General features: G+C 51.1%; 1 protein-coding gene across 3 annotated transcripts in view; it reads left to right on the forward strand.

The window, feature by feature from the left end:
• The first annotated feature begins 514 nt into the window (after positions 1-514).
• FHOD1 (formin homology 2 domain containing 1) overlaps positions 515-20,604 on the forward strand; it is a 40,700-nt gene continuing 20,610 nt past the window's right edge. For all 3 annotated transcript variants that reach the window (XR_014493394.1, XM_083370349.1, XM_083370350.1), the window contains exons 1-7: positions 515-755; positions 5,568-5,674; positions 6,633-6,697; positions 18,522-18,589; positions 18,707-18,812; positions 19,648-19,742; positions 20,347-20,458. Coding sequence is in view for 2 of the 3 variants with exons in the window: in XM_083370349.1 (XP_083226475.1) it covers positions 561-755; positions 5,568-5,674; positions 6,633-6,697; positions 18,522-18,589; positions 18,707-18,812; positions 19,648-19,742; positions 20,347-20,458 (748 nt within the window). In the remaining variant the exon portion in view is untranslated. The remainder of the gene's footprint in view (positions 756-5,567; positions 5,675-6,632; positions 6,698-18,521; positions 18,590-18,706; positions 18,813-19,647; positions 19,743-20,346; positions 20,459-20,604) is intronic.

A 20,604-nucleotide genomic window follows, 5' to 3' on the forward strand; every position in this document is an offset into this window, starting at 1 on the left:
CCTCAGGAGGGCGGCCGAGCCCGGTGGCCCCTTCGAGGGAGCGTCAGCCGGCCGCTCGGCTGCCTTCCTGCCCGGCCCGGCCCGGCGGCTTCTGAGCTCCGAGCGGCTGAAGTCGGAGCGGGATCTGGGCGAAGAGCTGCCCTTTTTCTCCGCCCTCCCGGAAAGCCCCCCTTTCAGCAGAGCGTCGGGCAAGGGGCGAGCGGCCTGTGGAAGGCGCGTTTCCCGCCGGGCTCCAGCGCTTCCTGACCGGCGGCCGCTTCTCCGCGCAGGACGCCCGCCAGGGACGGCGCCGCCGGCACAGCCGGCCGGGCAGGGAGAAGGGCGGCGGCAGGAAGCGCTCTCCTCGGCTGCGAGCCGCGGAGGGGCGGGACCGCCGCTGGGGGTCTTCGCGGGTCCCCGCCCTGGAAGGCGGGCGGCGGCGGCCTCGCGGGAAGGGGGCTCCGGCTCACCAATCCCAGGTCGGCGCAGCCGCCCCGCCCGCCCGCCCGCCCTTCTCCCCTCCGGCGCAGCCCCGCCTGCCCGCCCGCCGAAGGGCGCCACAGACCCGCCGCCGTCGCACCATGGCCGAGCCGGCCGCGCCCCCGGAGGCGCCGGGCGCCGTGCAGTGCCGCCTGCAGTACCTGGAGGACGCGGACCCCTTCTGCTGCGCCGCCTTCCCCGAGCCGCGCCGCCCGCCCGGCTTGCCCGTGGCCGAGGCGCTGCCGCTGGCCGCCCAGCTGCCCGCTTTCCTCCGCCTGCTGGGCGCGCCGCTGCGGGTGAGCGCCTCCGGGGTCGGGGGGAGCTCGGGGCGGGGGGGAGGTCGCCGCGCGGGAAGGCAGCCCGGGAGTTGCCTCTCCCCGACGTTCCCCGGCGCCCCCGCGCAGCCGCCTCCCGGTGCCCTGGGCTAAGCGCGCCCCGAGCCGAGCGCGTCAAAGGGAGGCCAGCCGTGGAGCCCCGGCCTGGCTTGAGCGATGCCGGCCGCTCGGGAACTGAGCCGGCCCGTCGCCTTCCCCGCTCCGGCAGCGCTGGGGCGGCGGGGCTACTGAACCTGCTGAAAGGCTCGGGTGACGCGCTCCGGGCTGCCCCTTCGGCGTCTGTTGCTAAAAACAGCCGAGCCCAAACAGGAAAGGCGCTTCCGCCGCGGGGCCGGCCGAGCGGCTATTATCGCAGCCCGCCGGCTGTTGGGCGCCGAAGCCGCGGAAGGGCCGCCGAGGCTTCGGGAACTGCCGGCTGCCGGAGGAAGAAATGTCGGCCGCTGAGATGGGCATGGAGCCCCCAACGGCCTGTCCGAAGCTTCGGTAAAACGAGGGGAGGCTTCGGCAGGCCCCGGCGGGCAGAGGAGCCCTGGCCAAATGCAGGCTGAGCAACCGCTGCTTCTCTGGCCTCACCAAACGGAAAATCTCGAGTATCTGACACAGCTGTGGCTCACACCTGTTGCATTTACTTATTTTAGTTTTCAGCTGCCTGTAAAAGGTGAACCTACACATAAGAAGAGCAGAGCACGCAGGCTTGGTTAGCCAGTCAGCTACGCAGAGTTGGGCTGAGATCCTTGTGGCCACATGGTCAACCGTTCACCCTCTTTGGTCAAACTTGAGCCCTTCCATTAATCTTGGATGCTGTCCATCTGACTTACTCATTGACATCCCTTCCAACTTTCCTCCAGCTTGCCAAGTGTAATTGTTTTCCTCCAAGTCCATCGTCCACTCCTATCCCATCTTCGACATGTGTGAGTTTTTTCATGCTTGGTCTTCTCATCTTAGAGAGCAGCCAGGGCATTTGATGGAGGACCAACGGACTGCTTGCAGATCCCAGGGTTGTAGTAGCTGCCACAAAATGAGTAATTTGGAAGCATCATATTGCCTTCCTTTTGTCATTCTTATTGCCCCACTTTCATAGCTGGCTTTTGGAGCCAGGAATTACACTGGAAAGATCATTGCTTTAGTCTGATCTCAGTTGCATTCAGATACTTCAGTCATTATTGAAACTTGGACAAAATATTTTATATAATCAAAACTAAAACATCCACGATTCTGCATAAGTTTTTCCCTAAGATTAATGTCTTCTTTATTTTTCTACCACATTCTCCATTCCCTTTTATTCAAGTTGTGTGTCATTTCCATCTCTTCCCCATAAATTTTAAAATAACTAAATGTGCCTGTTGATATTTACCTCTGCCTTTTTTAATATTTTACATTAACTTGAGTTGTTCCACTTCCTATTTTTTACTTTCATAAGCCTTATTTCCTTTCTATCAACTAAGTGGAAGCGACTGCATATCTCCAAGTCTTCAGTTTTTAAGCTTCCTGACATCATATCCTCTAGTTTTGCCATTATTACACAGTAACCTATTTATGGTACATTAGACATGGGGGAAGCAGTCTCTTCTGACTGACCTTGTCTCTAAATTTGTTACAGAAAGCATGTTTGCTCACTGCAAAGGTTTCTAGAAGAGCCATAGAGGGGTCTGGTTATACCAGTTAGTTCTAATGAATTTCACATTCTGCCATGGTTTGCATACCAAAAGTTTTGTGTTGTCATTGAAACAAAGAGGAATTGTCAGCCCTACCTCAGCTTGCAATTCTAATCAAAAACCATCCTTGGCTCCATTTGTGGCAAATGTTACAGTTTTATTAGAAGTCAAGTGAAAGACAAAGCAAATCTGGAACTGAAATTCGCATGCTAAATTCCCTGTGTAATTTTTCTCCCTCTTAGGTACTTCCCCTTACTGGCCCTGCTCACCCAATCAGTTCCGAAGAAGATGTTTTCCAAATGGTCCTCTCAAGCAGGGCTTTTTTTGTCATAGAAGGCACCAGAACTGAGTTCCGGCACCTTTTTTCCATGGATTTTCCAGACTTGCGTTCTTTTCCTATTGTTTCCCTTCCTATCCTCGTTTGTTTTTGAAAATGCTCCGCTGGCAGTACCGTGTGAGCGGGGGCCCCCTCCGGTGCCCTCTGCCTCCTCTAGGAGGAGCCATGAGGCGCCAGAGCACCACAGCCAGAGCGTGCCTTGATTGGCTGGGTCGGACCGTGTGGTGTGGAAGCCGATAGTGGCTGTAGGAGACACACAAACATGGAGGCCATCTTTCACCAGAGGGCAAGCGACCCTTTTTGCCTCCCCTTACAGAAGGTGGGGTGAGAGGTTAAAAAGAGGCAGAGAGAGAAGAAAGGCGGATGGCGTGGAAGCTTTGCTGCTTCAGTGCCTTGGGTAGTTCAAGGCTTGGGATGTCTACAAAAATCTCTTTTTAGTCTTTTATAGTTTATATTCAAACTGCAGAGGGGAAGAATAAGAATAAAGCCAATGTCTTGTGAATTGGAGGTATTAATAATAATATATATTAATTATGTATTGGTCAGATGTAAAGGAAGACCTACAGTATGAGGTTTAATCAGATCTATTTTTAAATTGGGTTTAACATAAAGGTAAATTAAAAGTAATTGCTCACTGACAAAGTTTCACCTTTAATTTGTTTCAAGTCAATATCCATATTAAACTCCAAATGTAATTTTTTCCACCTTGTTTGACAACTTCTTAAAAATAATTCAATCTTTTACAAGCAACTAATTTTTGTTTTATGGGCCAATTTCATTCCACATAGAAAGCTGACATTTTCACTCATTAAACTAAATGGGCATGCCAATGGTAAATGTCCCAAAAGGTGAATAAAATGCCTTCTTTTAGATACACTAAAAATTGAAGGGTTTTTTTTTCAACTACAAAGGTAAACCTTGTAGGGTAGGCAAGGTGGGTTGTATGACGTGTGTAAGTTCTGGCACTTTTTTTTTTTTTTTACAAAAGTGTGAGCTATTCTGCAGCTGCATTCCATCCTTGGCGGTCTGACCTTGAAGCTGCATCTCGGGAAGCCACAGCCAAACCTCCCCCTCCCCCCTCAGTCCCTGGCCGATGGGGAGGGACGAGCGAGTGCAGAGTTCAGGCGTTAGGTAGCGATTCTGACATGAACTTTATTTTATCTGACTTCCTGCATTATCACATATTCATGCTCCGTGGATTTTTCTCAAACCTGCCTGTTAATTTTCTCCACGTACTTATCTGAAACAAAACTTGGCTTGAAGAATTTGTATAATTATTGAACCGTTGCATTCATTTTTTAATTTCTCTAGGCCAGACTTCTCCAGATTTGTTGACGTAGATCTGTTAGCACTTGTAACTGCCTCGTCCTCACCGCTCCGTTCAGTGTGTACTTTATCTGCACCTACATCACTGCTTTATTATATCACTGTCCAAAGTTTTATACACTTTCGTATCAAAATACATAGCTCAGGAAAAACTGAAAGAATTATTTCTAAATGAATCGCATTTATTTATCAAATTTATTTGCTGCCCGTGTTACGAGAAGGCAACTAGAATTTGCCAAACAAAAATACGGAATAAATGAGAATATTAAAATGCTACAGAGCGCCTAAAGTACTTAAAACCTAGATTACTAAACTCTTCAACTAATAAATGTATGCAGTGCAGTACCACAATTCTGGGATGCTGCTGGATCTCAGTAGAAGGAAAAGCGGTAACGGTCCACCCGCTAAATCGGAAAGTGCTCAGGCTAATTAATGCTTTCCTATTTAGCGGGTGGTCTGTTACCTTTTTCCCTCCCTTTCCAGCAGGGTCATGTTCTCTTTCTATGGAAAAGACTTCACAGCAGCCTCTTAGTTTTTAACTTTGCCCTTTTGGGCTCTTCTTTGAGTATTTTTCCTTTGGTTGTAAATTTCGATTTGATTTATTTATTTCCTTTCTTGTCCCTTCTTTTTTTTGCTTGACCTTGGACGTCAGGCTGAATTGTCCCTTCTTGATGTCCAGGGCTTTCCATCTCTGACTTTCCTTGTCTGCCGTAGGATTTATTCTGAAAACTCTTTGGAACTTTGAGGCTTCCCTCCTTTTAAGGAACGTTTCCCCCAGTTCCTCAGCTTTTCTTTCACATAAAGGCAGGCAAAGTAAGCCCACTCCATTCATTGCTCTTCCCTTCTGACTGATGTTCTTCACCAGGGGGATGACTTGCTGACACATCTCCTCTCTTTGCTTGCTTGATGCCAGGCTGCACCTGGTGCAGCCCTGTCTGCGTGGGCTGCCCTTCCCTCTCCCGATCGGCACGGGATCCACTTTGCCCCCTTTGGCCTTCTTTGTGGCCAGACCAGCAGGTTCCTGGGGCCTTTGGGGGCTCCAGTAAGAACTGGGGGCAGATCCCCCCTCCAGGTCTCTGAAGCCCTGTCTGAGTGGGGGCTTCTCCCTGAGTCCCGAAGGGTGCCTGCAAACTCCCGCCTTCCTGCTTGCAGGCCCCCCTTTTTCCCCTCAGTGCTGGGAGGGATTTTTCCTTCAAATTCTGAAACAGAAAGGGGGGGAGCAGGCTGGAGCTGGGTGAGGGCTGAGATGTGGCCTCCCAGCTCCTCCCTCCCTTCTGAGGAGGCTCCCCTCCACCCAGAGGACCTCCGAGTGAGCTATGGGGTTCTGCCTCCAAAGGAGCCAGGCTTAGATGCCGATGCAGGCACTGCCTTCGCCCGTGCTGGGAAAGGGGCCGGAAGGAATCCCGGAGCAGACGCTACCTGCTTGGCTAACTTCCGGAAGTGCCTCTTTTGCAGCTGGAGGACTGCGCCTTGCAAGTGCTGCCTTCCGGACACTACTTGGACCTGGAACTTTCACTGCTGGAGCAGAAGGACGAGCTGGAAGTCTTCTACGAAGACATCAGGTGAATCCCTGCTGGGGGATTTTACCGCCTTTTCCATGTGCCAACTTCCCTCCCCTGTGCCTCATGCCAGCGTATCTGGCGGTTTCAATCCGGAAGGACAAGTGGCTCCCAATTTTGGGGTGTCAGAAGTTGCACTTGGTCTGTGTGAGGCAACCAGGAGGATCCAAATATGATGTGCTTACCAGTCCGTGAGCAGGCTAGGTTCATCCTGTGCGGTGCCCACACCTGCAGCTCCTTTCTCCTCACTGGCCCCAGTTGCTGGCTGCAGGGGAAGACCTGGCATTTGACCACTACCCTTCTATTTTTTGTTTGGTGGCTTATTGATCACATTTTTAAACTGCCCATCTTCCTCACAGAGGGACTCTGGGTAATGCACAAATAAAATATTAAAATATAAAAATTTAAGAAGAGGCAAGAATGAATTAAAAATCATGTTAAAATTAATTAAAAGGAGGGAAAGACTTTTCAGTGTGCTAGCCAGCCTCACGGCTGTGTGTTCCCCTAAGCTCCAGGCTGTAGAGCCACGTTTTCTTTCAGGAGAGGGGGGGGCTGCCTCACCTCGGGGGGGGGAGGATATCCCACCAGATGGGAGCAGATGGCAGAGATGTCCGTCTTCCTGGACCCCCAGTTTGAATCCTTTGGCTGACGGGGTCTGCAACATGCCTCCCCTAGCTGACCAGGTGAGATGTACCGATGCGATGGGATGAAGCTGGTTCCATGGGTAGCCTGGCCTTAGACCATCTGGGACTTTATAGGTCACACCCAAAGCCTTGAATTGGACCTGGATACAGACCGGCATCCATGCAGCTGGTGCAGCAGAGGAGTTCTATGCCATGTTTTCTGGATGCTGCCCTTTATTTCGGCAGGTGGCAGGCACTGAGGGGGAGGTGGGGCGATCTTGAACCAGCCAGAGGTTCTTGATCCTGACTGTGTCCCACTTGGTTTCCTCTTGTTGCAGCAAAGGGAGGCGTCCAATCCTGCTTCTGCGGACGCAGCTCTCGGTCCGAGTGCATGCCATCATTGGTGAGTCCTGCCTGGTCCTGGACTGTGGAAGGGCTGCTCGGGGGTGGGGGGGCTCCCCAGGCCCTGGCAAGGCCAGCAGTTGCCCCACCTTTCAGTCGGGTTGGTGATCTCCATGGAAATGTAAACTCTGTGACAGCTGCTGTATGAAAGATAGATCTCTGGCTTGGAATTAACAGGGAGGGAATTGGAAAAAAATGGTGCAGGAAGAACTGGTATGTATCTGGAGTGAGAAATGGTGGCGCAGGGGAAGGAAGCAACCTGGAGGGTGAGAGAGCAGCAGGGCTGTACCACAGGGGTGTAGGAATGTGGCGGGTGAGAGGAAAGCAGGGACGGAGTAGAAAGCAGCCAGAGAGGCCCCTGCCTCCCTCTCTCACTGGGTTTGGATTCGGATTCCTTCATGGACGATCCAGGAGCACCAAGAAAGGGTGTCTGCACCAGGCAGCCTGCTGCCCTCGGGGTGACGAGGCCAGCAGGGAAGGCGTTGAGGAGACCAGGCGACCCCAGGGAATCTGGTAGGCTGCTTGTTTCCTTCTGGAGATTTCTGCTTTGGGAGCTTCCCTGGCATCACCAGGCTAAGGAGGTCAGGACTCCTTTGATCGTGAAGCTATAAGAGCAGCATTTTTCAAGTCTGAATGCGCTCCCCCTCCCTCTCTTTAGCTTTACGTGAATGAGGGTGGGGCCTCTCCGTTGTCTTCCCAAACTGGTTGCTTGGTCTGGCTGAAGCCCCGTTTATCTGGCCAGTGCTGGGAATGGCTCTTCCTTGAGCCCGTTCCTTCCGCCCTCCATAGTATGAGACAGAATCATTTCTCGGCCCACCTTTCTTCCTGGCTGGACCAAGCAAAAGTTTAAATAGTGATAGCACCTTATAAAGTGAAACAACAGCTGATAATTAAAAATAGCCTAAATGCTAGATGATCTACCAGTCAGTATGCAGATGGCACCCAGTTTCATATCTCTGCAGATTGTAGAAGTCTGGACCAAGGCCCTCTGCTCAGGGCCCTCTGCTCTGCCAGCTGCATTGTGGCCGGAGGGCTCCTGGGTTCAGTTCGAGCCGGGTAATTACCGTAAAGCCTTTCATGACGTGCAGCTGGATTGGGAGGACGCCTGGATTGTGTCTGTCCCTCCATCAGGCCTGCCAGGAGAGGCGTGCTGGGGGTCCCCTTTGGACCATCCATGGGACCCAGGAAGAGAGCTGTTTTTTAATGGGCCTCTTTGGAACATTCCTGGGATTAGGCCTGCTGTGATACCAGGTTTAGCAGTTGGATTATGTGACAGAGCCCCTAGGATGGGCAGAGTGATGGTCCGGGTGGCTTTTTTTTTTTGCTTTGGCTGCCTTTTATTTATTTATTTATTTAATTAAATTTCTATACCGCCCTATTCCCGAAGGACTCAGGGCGGTTTACAGGGCAGAATAAAATACAATATAAAAATTATATAGAATTAAAATACATTAAATTAATTAAGCCCAATTAAAACATTTAAAAAGCTAAAACCCCTTCAGTCCAGGCCTGATAGATCGAAAAACCAGGTTTTCAGGTCCTGGCTAAACGAATGCAGATCAGGGGTGATCCTAAGTTCCACAGGTAAATCATTCCAGAGGGCAGGCGCACCCACAGAGAACGCTCTTCCCCTAGGAATAACCCACCGGCATTCCCTAACCGGCAGTATCCTGAGAAGGCCCTCCCTGTGGGAGCGCACGGGACAAAGGGAGCTTGACGCCGGCAGCAGGTGTTCCCTCAGATAACCCGGACCCAAGCCATTAAGGGCTTTATAGGTCATCACCAGCACCTTGAATCTCACCCGGAGGGCAACCAGAAACCTATGCAGCTTGCGGAGTAGAGGTGTTAAATGGGAGTATCGGGAAGCCCCCATCACAACTCGCGCGGCCGCATTCTGCACCAGTTGAAGCCTCTGAGTGGTCCTCAAGGGCAGCCCCATGTAGAGAGCGTTGCAGTAGTCTAAATGGGAGGTCACGAGTGCATCTCGGTCCAAATAGGGTCGCAACTGGCGCACCAGGCGAACCTGGGCAAAAGCCCCCCTGGTCACGGCTCCTATATGATCTTCTAAACTGAGCCGTGAATCCAGGAGGACGCCCAAGTTGCGAGCCCTATCAATGGGGGGTAACACCTCACCCCCCATAGTTAACGATGGACAAAACTGGTTCTCCCGAGATGCCGGTATGCACAGCCACTTAGTCTTGGCAGGATTGAGTCGGAGCCTGTTTCTCCCCATCCAGACCTGAACCGCCTCCAGGCAACGGGACATCACGTCGAGGGCATCACTGAGTTGGTTCGGGGTGCAAAGAAAAAGTTGGGTATCATCAGCGTACTGATGATACCCCACCCCGAAGCCACAAATGATCTCACCCAGCGGCTTCATATAGATGTTGAACAGGAGGGGAGAGAGGACCGACCCCTGAGGAACTCCACAAACGAGAGGCCTCGGGGCGGACCTCTGCTCTCCCATCAACACCGACTGCAAATGGCCCAGGAGGTAGGAGGAGAACCACTGCAAAACAGTGCCCCCCACTCCCAACCCCCCGAGACGTCGCAGCAGGATACCATGGTCGATGGTATCAAAAGCCGCTGAGAGATCTAAAAGGACTAGGACAGAGGAGCAGCCCCTGTCCCGAGCCCGCCAGAGATCATTCATCAGCGCGACCAATGCCGTCTCCGTGCTGTACCCGGGCCTGAAACCCGATTGGTACAGGTCCAGATAATCAGTTTCCTCCAGGAACAGAGGAAGCTGATGCGCCACCACACTCTCAACAACCTTCGCCAAACAGCGAAGGTTGGAGACCGGACGGTAGTTGTTTAAAACAGCCGGGTCCAGGGCAGGCTTCTTGAGAAGGGGTCTCACCACCGCCTCCTTCAAGGCGGCAGGAAAGACACCCTCACTCAAAGAGGCAGATATCACTGCCTGGAACCAGCCTCGTGTCTCCTCCCGAGCTGAATAAACCAGCCAGGAGGGGCACGGGTCCAATAAACAGGTGGTAGAGCTCAGCCTCCCCATAATCCTGTCCACCTCCTCGGGAGTCACAGGATCAAACTCAGTCCAGATAATACTACTCTCAAGACCGCTCGATTCCTCCCCGTCAGACTCTGCCCAGTCAGCGTCCAACCCGGTCCGAATCTGAGCAATTCTGTCCGCCAGATGCTGGCTGAACTCCTCGGCCCGCCCCTGTAAGGGCTCCTCCCTCACCTCCTGATTAAGGAGGGAACAAGTTACCCTAAACAGGGCGGCGGCCGGGCGATTATTGGGTATTGTTTTATGGCTTCATCAATAAATGCTTGATGAAAGGGAAGGAGTGGACCCCCTCCAAGCTTTTGCTTTTGCTCTGGTGTTGCCCTGCAGATTCTGTCCCTGAAAAGGGGTGGGGGACTTCAGACAAAGGGCAGTTGTCAGCCACGTCCCTGCCACAACCCTGCCACAATCTTAGGGTTGGGGGTTCCTATGGGGCAGCTCCTCCCTCCCTCTACCCAGGCTGAGGGTGTCTTTCTCTGCTGCTTCCTGGTGAGTCAGCCTTTGCAGGCCTGGCCTTCTGCCGCATCCTGTTTTGGGGGTGCGGACTCACAGGGAAAGTCCTGCATTTCCTGAGAGCGGGGCTGCTGGGGGCCAGGCGCAGAGCAGCAGAAATGCTGAGGGACAGACCCGCATACCAGCCTTACTGGTCCCAGCCGTAGAGCGGATGGCCCAGCACAGGGAGGAAAGGAGGGCTTCCTGAGGTGACCCTCAGTTGTGAATGATGCTGGGCGGACTGGCTGGACCATCTGGGGGAGGCTGTGGGGTCTGTAGTCTGGACTGGGAGGCCCCTTCCATGCCCCAGAGGGCTTGGTGCCAAATGGCTGGGAAGCACCAAGGCAGCTGCTGAGACTCTCTCGGAGCTGTTTTTAGCTTATTACCGTAGCTTTGGAATGTGCTATTGCAAGCCACGTTTGAAGAAGGAAGCAGATAAGTAACTAAGTAAAGAACTTAAACAGTGAAAATGAATAACCGCCAGGTTGCTGGAGGAAACGAGAGGCATAATGGATCTTTGGCTGTTTCCCCCTACCCAGGGGAGCCATTCGCGGCTCCGACTCTTCTCCTGCCCAGTCAGGGTCTTCCTGGGACCCTCCAGGTGGGGCCACACTCTCAGTCTGTGGTTCCAGAGGGCCGAAAGGAGCAAAGAGGCTGGGCCCCACACTCTCTGGGGAGAGAGCCCTCTCCGGAAGTAGTTTTCCCATTCTAGGCGGTTTGTGGATTCAGGACCAATCTCGCTGAGGGAAAAGGGGACTGTGGGAAGAAGAAAAGTGGGGCACCCGGTGCAAAATGCTGGGTTCTTTGCCTTCACACCTTGATAGAAGGAAAAGCTTCTACAATTCTCTCTTTGTATGTGTGCAACTGCAGGGCCTTCCAGACCCCCGCCACCACCTTGAGCCAGCCAGGACAGTCACCCAGAGGCCCACTCTGGAAGGCGTGTACTTGCGTGTTGTGCACGCATTGGGTGGGTGAAGGGAGAGCTGGGTTGCCCTTGCTGCTCCTCTTTGGACCTTTGCCCTTATCTCCTCCTTGCTGGTCTTTTAATTCCTTGGCTTTGAAGTGGGGCTGGAGGTTCTGTGGCTGTTTGGGGATCAGGAAGCGTCAAAGGGTGGCAGCAATTGTCTGCCACTAGTGTCTGTGGAGAGCAGGGAGCCCCACAGGCCGTTTGGCTTCTCCTACCTGCCTTGCCCTTCCTGCTTCCTGGTAGCTGCATTTCCAGTGAGGCCAACCCTCCCCCCGTTGCTCTGCTGCACTGGCCGGGGCTGGGGGTCCTTCTGGAGAGGCCAAGCCAGGCAGGTGTTGCAGGAGCCTTTCAGTGTCACCGGAAGAGCCACCGGAAGAGGCTCGGCCATTCTTTGGGCAGGAGTTCCTCGAGAGCAGCTCCTTCGGGGACAGGGCTGGGCTCCAGAGGCCACAATCAGCTCACACGTGGAGTGCTGGCACTGTGCCACGGAGTAGAAATCCGCTTGGTGATCTCTGAGATCCTTCAGTTGAGGATGGTGCTCTGGGCTCAGCTGCACTGTATCTGTTCGGTCTGCCCTCCTGCTCAGCGCGAGGCTGCCCCTGCCCTTGGGCAAAGCCAGAGCTCGGCAGCGGAGGGCAGCCGGCCAGGCTGGTGCTTCTCCTGCTCGAAGGGGACAGGGGATCTCCCTGGCCTCTGAGATGCCAAGATTGCGAGGACCAAACAGGCCCCAACAGTGGAAACCCTCCTGCAGCTCAGTTTGGCTACTGATTTTCCAGGAGAGAAATGATCCCATGATCACACCCATTTGGTGGCTGGAGGAGAACCGACCTCTCCTTGCTCAGCAGGAAAAGGAGTTCCCGTGTCCACCCCCCTCTCCTCCCAGAAGGAGCATCCGGTTGTTGGTGCTGAGTCATCTCCTGTTTGGGTTACTGCAAAAGGCCTGAGGTCAGTTGCCCTTGGAGACCTTCCTGAAGTTGCCGGTGGCCCAGTGGCCCTCCAGTTCTGGCTCCCCCCAGAAACCCCACTGTGGCCTGAGCTGCACTGATTCCCAGTTGCTGCTCCAGATGCTGGTTATTACCTTTGAAGCCCCACCTGCACACAGCAGGCTGATTCTGGGACTGCCTCTCCCTGAGGGTACCTGCCTGCCCTCTAGAGAGGGTGTGCTCCAGGCCCCCTCCCACAAACATTGTCCCCCAAGGCTCTGCCTTTTTGTGGCCAGGCCAGGCAGTCTCCATTGAAGACTGAGGGAAACCCCCACCCTTTAGCTTTCCAGAGGGTTGTGAAGAACTCACCCATGTTAGGCAAGGAGGGGGTTGAGCTGGGGGTGGGGCTGCTTGGTCTGGCACCTGAGTAGGGAAAGGTTGGTTTTAGCTATGTTTTATGAATTTGTCATGTCCACCATGCTGGAGTCCTGCCATTCTGTTGGTGGTGGGGAGGCAGGTTTCTGGCACTTTTTTGCATGATTTTGCGTTTGCTGTAACTGCTTGAGAATTGGGGATGGGCGACTGTCTTCAGAGAAGAAACAGACTCCTTCCCATCCGGTTCTGCCTGGTTCCAAGGCCATTGTGCCTGGAGAAAAACTTGTTATCTACCCAGCACCTCAGTAATCTCATACGTTAGAATAGAATACAACTGGAAGGGACGTTGGAGGTCTTCTATCTAGTTCAGCCCCCCCCCCCATGCCATCTCAGACAAGTGACTGCCCAGTTTCTTTTTTAAAACCTTCAGTGATGGAACACCCACGACTTCTGGAGGCCAGCTGTTCCACTGGTTGATTGTCTTCACTGTCAGGAAGTTTCTCCTTAATTCCAGGTCACATAATAATAATAGTAATAATAATAATAATAATAATAATAATAATAATAATAATAATAATAATAATAATAATAATAATAATAATAATAATAATAATAATAATAATAAGTTGGAAGGGACCTTGGAGGTCATCTAGTCCAAACCCCTGCCCAGGCAGGAAACCCTATACCATTTCAGGCAAATGGCTGTCCAGTCTCTTCTTAAAAACTTCCAGTGTTGTAGCATTCACCACTTCTGGAGGCAGGTTGTTCCACTGGTTAATTGTTCTGTCAGGAAGTTTCTCCTTAGTTCTAGGTTGCTTCTCTCCTTCACTTGATCTTGATTCTATCCCTCTGTTAATGCAGCCTAGCTCTGTGTTGGCTTTTTTGGCAGCTGCAGCACACGACTGGCTCATATTGAAGTGATTGTCTACTAGGACTCCGAGGTCCCTCTCACAGTTACTACTAATGAGCAAGGTACCACCTATACTATACCTGTGCATTTGATTTTTCCTGTCTAAATGTAGAACCTTACTTTTTTCACCATTGAATTTCATTTTGTTAGATAGTGCCCAGTGCTTGAGTCTGTCCAGATCCTTCTGTATCTTAAGCCTATCTTCTGGAGTATTGGCTATTCCTGCCAGCTTGGTGTCATCTGCAAATTTGATGAGTTCCCCATCTATCCCCTCATCCAAATCGTTGATGAAGATGTTGAAGAGCACTGGGCCCAGAACAGAGTCCTGGGGCACCCCACTACACACTTCCTTCCATGTAGATGCAGTTCCATTGAGGACCACATGTTGAGCACGGCCTGTCAGCCAGCTACGAATCCATCTGGTGGTGATGCTATCTAACCCACATTTTTCTATCTTATCAAGTAGTAGGTTGTAATCTACTTTATCAAATGCCTTACTTCTTTGAGAAGTAACAATGGTTTCCAACCATTGTTTCTTGTCCTGTCCTCTGGTGCTTTGGAGAATAGCGTGAACCCCTCTTCTTTGTGGCAGCCCCTCAAATACCGGAATAGTGCTATCATGTCTCCCCTATTTCTTCTTTTCTTTAGACTAGCCAAATCCAAGTCCTGCAGCCATTCTTCGTACATTTTAGTCTTCAGGCCTTGGATCATCTTAGTTGCTCTTCTCTGAATTTTTTCCAAACTCTCAACATCTTGATATGGTGATCAAAATTAGTTGCAGTATTCCAGATGTGGTCTTACTAGGTTTTTATAAAGCGGTACTAATGCCTTGCATGATCTTGATTCTATGTCTCTATTTATACAACCCAGGATTGTATTAGCTTTTTTGGCTGCTGCTGCACACTGCTGGCTCATAGTCAAGTGATCGTCTACTAGGACTCCAAGGTCCCTCTCACAGTTGCTGTTTTTTAGCCAGGTCTCGCCCAATCTGTGCTTGTACCTTTGATTTTTCCTGCCTAAATTTAAAACTTTGCTTTTTTCCACATTGAAATCCATTTTGTTGGCTAGGGCCCATTGTTCAAGTTTGTCAAGATCTTTTTGGATCCTGAGTTTGTCTTCTAGGAGTGTTGGTTACTCCTGCCAGTTTGGTGTCATCTGCAAATTTGATGAGCTTCCCTTCAATTCCCTCATCTAAGTCATTGATGAAGATTTGAAGAGTACTGGGACTAAGAGGGAACCTTGTGGTACCCCGCTGCTTACTTCTCTCTATGTGGATGTAGCGCCATTGAGGACTATTCGTTTAGTGCGGTTTGTCAGCCAGCTACAGATCCATGGTGTGAAGTTGTCTATTCCACCTTTTTTCTAGGTTACCAAGGAGTAGGTTGTGGTCTACTTTATCAAATGCCTTACTGAAATCTAAGTATACTACGTGTACAGAATTTCCCTGATCTACTGGCTTAGTCACTTTATCAAAGAATGAAATAAAATTTGTTTGGCATGATCTGTTTTTAACGAACCCATGCTGGCTACTGGTTATAACTTTGTTTGCTTCTGGTTGATCGCAGATCTGTTTTTTGATTATCTTTCCAGGATCTTCCCAGGTATTGATGTTAAACTGATTGGTTTGTACTTTCCTGGGTCTCTTTTTTCCCCTTTCTTGAAGGTGGGAACCACATCAGCCCTTTTCCAATCCTCAGGTGCTTCCCCGGTGCTCCAGGATTTATGAAAGATACGGTGCAGTGGTTCTGAGATAACATCTGCCAGCTTCTTCTACACTCTGGGATGTAATCTGTCGGGTCCCAGTGATTTATACTCGTCAAGGTCGGATAGGTGTTCTCTTGCCATTTTCTTCCTTATTTTAATTTTTGTTTCTAGTTTGTCTTCTATAGTGGGGTTTTTTTGGGTATGTTGGGCTACAGTTTCTTTTTGTGAGAAGACTGATGCAAAGTATGAGTTAAGTAGCTCTGTTTTCTCCCTGTTACCTATTATTTCCTTGCCATCTTCTCTCTTTAGTGGACCTACAGTTTTCTTGACTTTTTTCTTGTTGTTCATATGTGGGAAGAAACTTTTTTTTTTATTATCCTTGATTTCTGTTGCAAGTCTTTGTTCATTCTGAGCTTTTGCTTTCCTGACTTCATCTTAGCCTATTCTAGCTATCTGCTGATAATCAGCCTTATGTGCCCCTCTTTCCATTTTTTGTATTTGCCCTTTTTGTCTTTCAGTTTGTCAGAGAGATCTTTGTGCAGCCCTGTTGGTTTCTTCTTGAATTTCTTGTTTTTCTTTTTCTGTGCTGGTCTGGGCTTTTATGATCGCATTTTTCAGAGTTTCCCTCACTTCTTGGGTTGTTTTCCCCTTTGGGATTTTCATCCATGGAATCTTTTCTAGGTTCTCTCTGAGTTAGTTAACATCCCTGTGGCATCACATTGTAAGCCGCCCTGAGACTTCGGAGAAGGGCGGGATATAAATGGAATTAAAATAAATAAAAATAAATAAATTGGCTGTTGGGTTTGGGAAAAACAAAAGAAGTCCTTTGTAACAGCTCAAAAGCAGAGATAGTCAAACCAGGACTCCTGTCCCACCAGTTGGCCAGCCAAGGGACTACCTGAGTCTTGTATGAGGTAGGCAAGTTCTATGATTTGTTGAAGAAGTAGGTTTGTATCTTGCATTAAGCCAAGGAACATATCTCATTGGTTGGGATGTCAGGCCTAAGTGCCCCCTCTAAGTCCTAGGATTTGGGGGTGGGCAGGGGTTGGTTCAGAGCAATACCCATTCAGAGCAATGACCCATCCAGAGGCCCTTCCAGCCTGGGGCAAGAGCAGCATGGCCTGAGGGGCTGTTTCGTCCTCTCCCAATGTAACTGCCTGCCCTAAGCCCTCCAGGGAGTCTATTGCCCCCTAACTCTGGCCGCCCAGTCTCCCCACCTGGGGGTCCCCCCATCTGAAATGCACCTGGGGCATTAATGGCCATTGTTGTGTCCTGGAGTCCCAGGATCCCCATTTACAATCTTCCCAGGAGGCTTCTGGAAGCAGAGTCGGGGAGGGAGGTTGGATTCACAGAACAATTGTGTGATGCACTTAACAGCTGCTGCAAAAGAAGTCATAAAATTGGGTGAGCCTCACTGAAAGGCTTAGTGCTGAGTGACAGAGATTCTGGGTGACAGACTTGTGATCACAAGTCCAAGATTCCCTCTGTGTCTTTGCCTCTAGAGAGAAAATTGTGACTTGTCTTTGGGCAGATAAAGTAGGGTTTGATAAAGTGGACCACAACCTCCTACTTGATAAGATACAAAAATGTGGAATAGACAGCATCACCACCAAATGGATTTGTAGCTGGCTGAATAGCCATACTCATCATGTGGTCCTCAATGGAACTGCTTCTACTTGGAAGGAAGTGTGTAATGGGGTGCCCCAGGGCTCTGTTCAGCATCTTCATCAATGATTTGGATGAGAGGATAGATTGGGGAACTCATCAAATTTGACATCAAGTTGGCAGGAGTAGCCAACACTCCACAAGACAGGCTTAAGATACAGGAGGATCTTGACAGACTTGAATATTGGGCATTATCTAACAAAATGAAATTCAGTGGTGAAAAAAGTAAGGTTCTACATTTAGACAAGAAAAACCATATGCACAGGTATAGTATAGGTGGTACCTTGCTCAATAGTAGCAGCGGTGAGAGGAATCTTGGAATCTTAGTGGACAATCACTTAAATACAAGCCAGCAGTGTGCTGCAGCTGCCAAAAAAGCCAACACAGTGCTAGGCTGCATTAACAGAGGGATAGAATCAAGATCACGTGAAGTGTTAATACCACTTTACAATGCCTTGATAAGGCCACACTTGGAATACGGCATCTAGTTTTGATCACCACGATGATCAAAGATGCTGAGACTCTGGAAAGTGTATAGAGAACAGCAACAAAGATGAATAGGGGACTGGAGGCTAAAACATATAAAGAGCAGTTGCTGGAATTGGGTATGTCTAGTTTAATGAAGAGAAGGACGAATGGGGACATGATAGCAGTGTTCCAATATCTCAGGGGCTGCCCCAAAGAAGAGGGAGAAGCAATGGATAGAAACTGATCAAGGAGAGAAACAACCTAGAACTAAGAAGAAATTTCCTGAGAGAATTAACCAGGTGGAACAATTAAGCAGGTGGAACAACCTGCCTCCAGAAGTTGTGAATGCTCCAACACTGAAAGTTTTTAAGAAGAGATTGGACAACCATTTGTCTGAAATGATATACGGTTTCCTGCCTGAGCAAGGGGTTGGACTAGAAGACCTCCAATGTCCCTTCCAACTTCTATTCTATTCTATTCTATTCTATTCCATTCCATTCCATTCCATTCCATTCCATTCCATTCTATTCTATTCCATTCCACTATTCTATTCTATTCTATTCTATTCTATTCTATTCTATTCTATTCTATTCTATTCTATTCTATTCTATTCTATTCTATTCTATTCTATTCTATTCTATTCTATCCTATCCTATCCTATCCTATCCTATCCTATCCTATCCTATCCTATCCTATCCTATATTTTTACTCTGCTCTGCTCTGCTCTATTCTGCTGCTCTGCTCAAATAAGTTACATAAAACTTCTTTAATGACCTCCTTAACTTAAGTGACCCCTGAGGAACAATAATGGGGTCCCATCTGTCCATCAGCCTTGAAGGATGAAGTGTCCAGGGCATCGGCTCAGCTTCCGAATCATCCACATGCAAACAATTAAACTTGGAGCTTGGCTGACTTGACTTGGGGTAGAAACCAGGGACCCCAATTCTCCAAAATGGCTGAATGCATCAAATGGTGCTCGCTGTTTCTCTGTTGACTTAAAGTCAACTTTAGTTTTTGCCTGATCTCCTTGTGTTTTCAAGGGAGAGCCCTGCAGAAATCAGCCGAAGATAAGCTGGGTCTCCTGGTTGGGGAAATGCTGGACTAGCAGCTGACTCTTTGGAGGGAGGGAGCTCATGTTCAGGCCCTGCAGAGCATCCGCGAGGAGAAGAGCCGGCTTTCCCCCCCACCCGGCCAGGGATCCCTGTGACTGTGGCACGGGCTCTCGAGATGTTGGGAGCGGCTGGGTGTCTGAGCAATGAGCCCCGTTCCCGAGGCTGACCCACCTGTCTTCCCCAGAGAAGCTGTACCGTTCCAAGGGCCCGGAGCTGAGGCGTTCCCTCTTCTCCCTCAAGCAGCTTTTCCAGGTGAGGCTCTGCGGCCGGTTTCCCCGCCTGCTCCTCTCCCAGAGGCTGACTGGGCCCTTGGGCAGGGATGCCAAGGGTGCTTTGGGGGGGGGCTCAGGCTCTGCCTTTCGGCTGCAGGATGACAAGGACCTGGTGCCTGAGTTTGTGAACTCTGAAGGGCTGACGTGTCTCGTCTCAGTGGGAGCCGAAGCTGACCAGAACTACCAGAACTACATCCTGCGGGGTGAGTCTGACTGAGCAGCTGAACTGGCCCAGGGGGTGGCCAGGCCAGGGAGGAGAGGGAGCGCTTCCCTGTGTGCCCCGCATCCCTCCCCTCTTTCCACCTCACTGCCTCCCAGGCTCTTGGGGGCGGGCAGGATCCTGGCTAAATTGGGGAAAGGGGCTCAGAAGGCCCTAGGAGAGAGGAGGGGGTGTCCTTGCAGTTCGCTTTCACCAATCTCTCTCTTGGTTGCCCCCTGGTGGAGACTGAGTGAACAACCAGCCAGTTGGGAGGGGGGAAGAGGCTCAGTCTAGGGGGGGACGCTCTGCTTTTTCTGCGTCCCATTCTGAGAAAGGCTGCTGCAGTTTTCAATGCCTCCATGGCACGTGGCCCCTCCTGCTCTCCACCACACCCTTTTTTGGGTGCAGCAACAAAGCACGGAAGAGCCAAGGTAGACTTTAGGGGCCTGGTTGCGCAGAAGGGAGGACCACCCAATCAATCCCCCCCACAGTGGTTCCCCTCCCCGCCACGCTGGGGTAGTCAGTGCAGAAATCAGGGCTGCACTCTGTGGCCAGTGAGGGGCTCAGCCCCACGCGGAGTCTCTGCCTCGCAGAGCCAAAGCCCCTGAGGTTTTCACCTTTGCTTTGAGAATTAGCTTTTTTCCCCCTTGGATGCGCACGTCTGTCGGAGGGGATAAAAAGGCAGCAGGAAGCAGGCGGGGTGGGTTTTCCAAAGGAGGGGTCTGCAGAAGTCCTCCCCCCAGCAGGGGATGCACAGCAGTTGGGTAACCTGGTCCAGCCCCTCCTCCCTCAAGTGCTGCTGTGGACCCCATGGGGCCACTCTCCTGCCTTCCTTCCAGCTCTCAGCCAGATCATGCTCTTTGTGGATGGAATGATGGGGGTGATTCAGCACCCAGAGACCGTGAGGTGGCTTTACACCCTGACGGGCAGCCCGGTGAGTGAATATCCTCCCTGCCGGCAGAAGTCATTCGGGATGCCCTTATCCATCTCATTAACGCCCTTGCTTACTAGTGGGTTCAAATCCTCTGTGTTCCCTCCGGTCTCCTCATGTGGTCCCCTCCGCCGTAGCTCTGAGAGGTAACCTGGGCAAAGAAAGAATGGTGGCAGAGCTCATCCTCTCTGCTGTCTGAGTGACTGGAGAGCCAGAGTCGCACCTCCACTGCTGTGACCGGGCTTAAGGAGGGTGGCCAGACCCTTCAGCTGGCAGGGGACCTTTCATGTGAAAAGACCTTGGGGAGCAAGGACATCTCCTCCACATCTTACCTCCACCAAGGGCATCCCTGGCCTGGGTGGTTCCGAGCCTCCAGACAGAATCCCCACTCAGAGGGCAGTCCGTAGAGGAGGGCCTCCTTCTGGGAAGGGGTCAGAGGAGTGAGCTCAAAGAAGACATCAGGGAAAGGTCTCTTCGCCTTCTGGAAGTGGTGGGCATTTATCCCTCCTGCTCACCCCAGGAATGGGTGGGGCTGGCATGCTTGAAGGCGCCCTACAAGAGAAGGCCGGCTCTCTCGGCACACGCAGTTTCCCTCTCCTTCCTGTAGTACCGCCTTGTGGTGAAGACGGCCCTGAAGTTGCTCCTGGTCTTCGTGGAGTTCACGGAGTCCAATGCCCAACTGCTGATCCAGGCTGTGGTCACTGTGGAGCAGGGCAGAGGTGAGCACAGAGCCCAATGCAGGTGGCCGAGTTGAGTAGAGCCTGGTGCCTCCTGGTTGCTCCTTGGAAAGAGTGCCGCCTTCTATTCTCATCAAGCAAACTGTTTTTGGTGGCCTCCAAGGACCGGGAGGTGCAGGCCAGCCTTC

This window comes from Vipera ursinii (genome assembly GCF_947247035.1).
Source record: "Vipera ursinii genome assembly, chromosome: 10".
NCBI lineage: Eukaryota > Metazoa > Chordata > Lepidosauria > Squamata > Viperidae > Vipera > Vipera ursinii.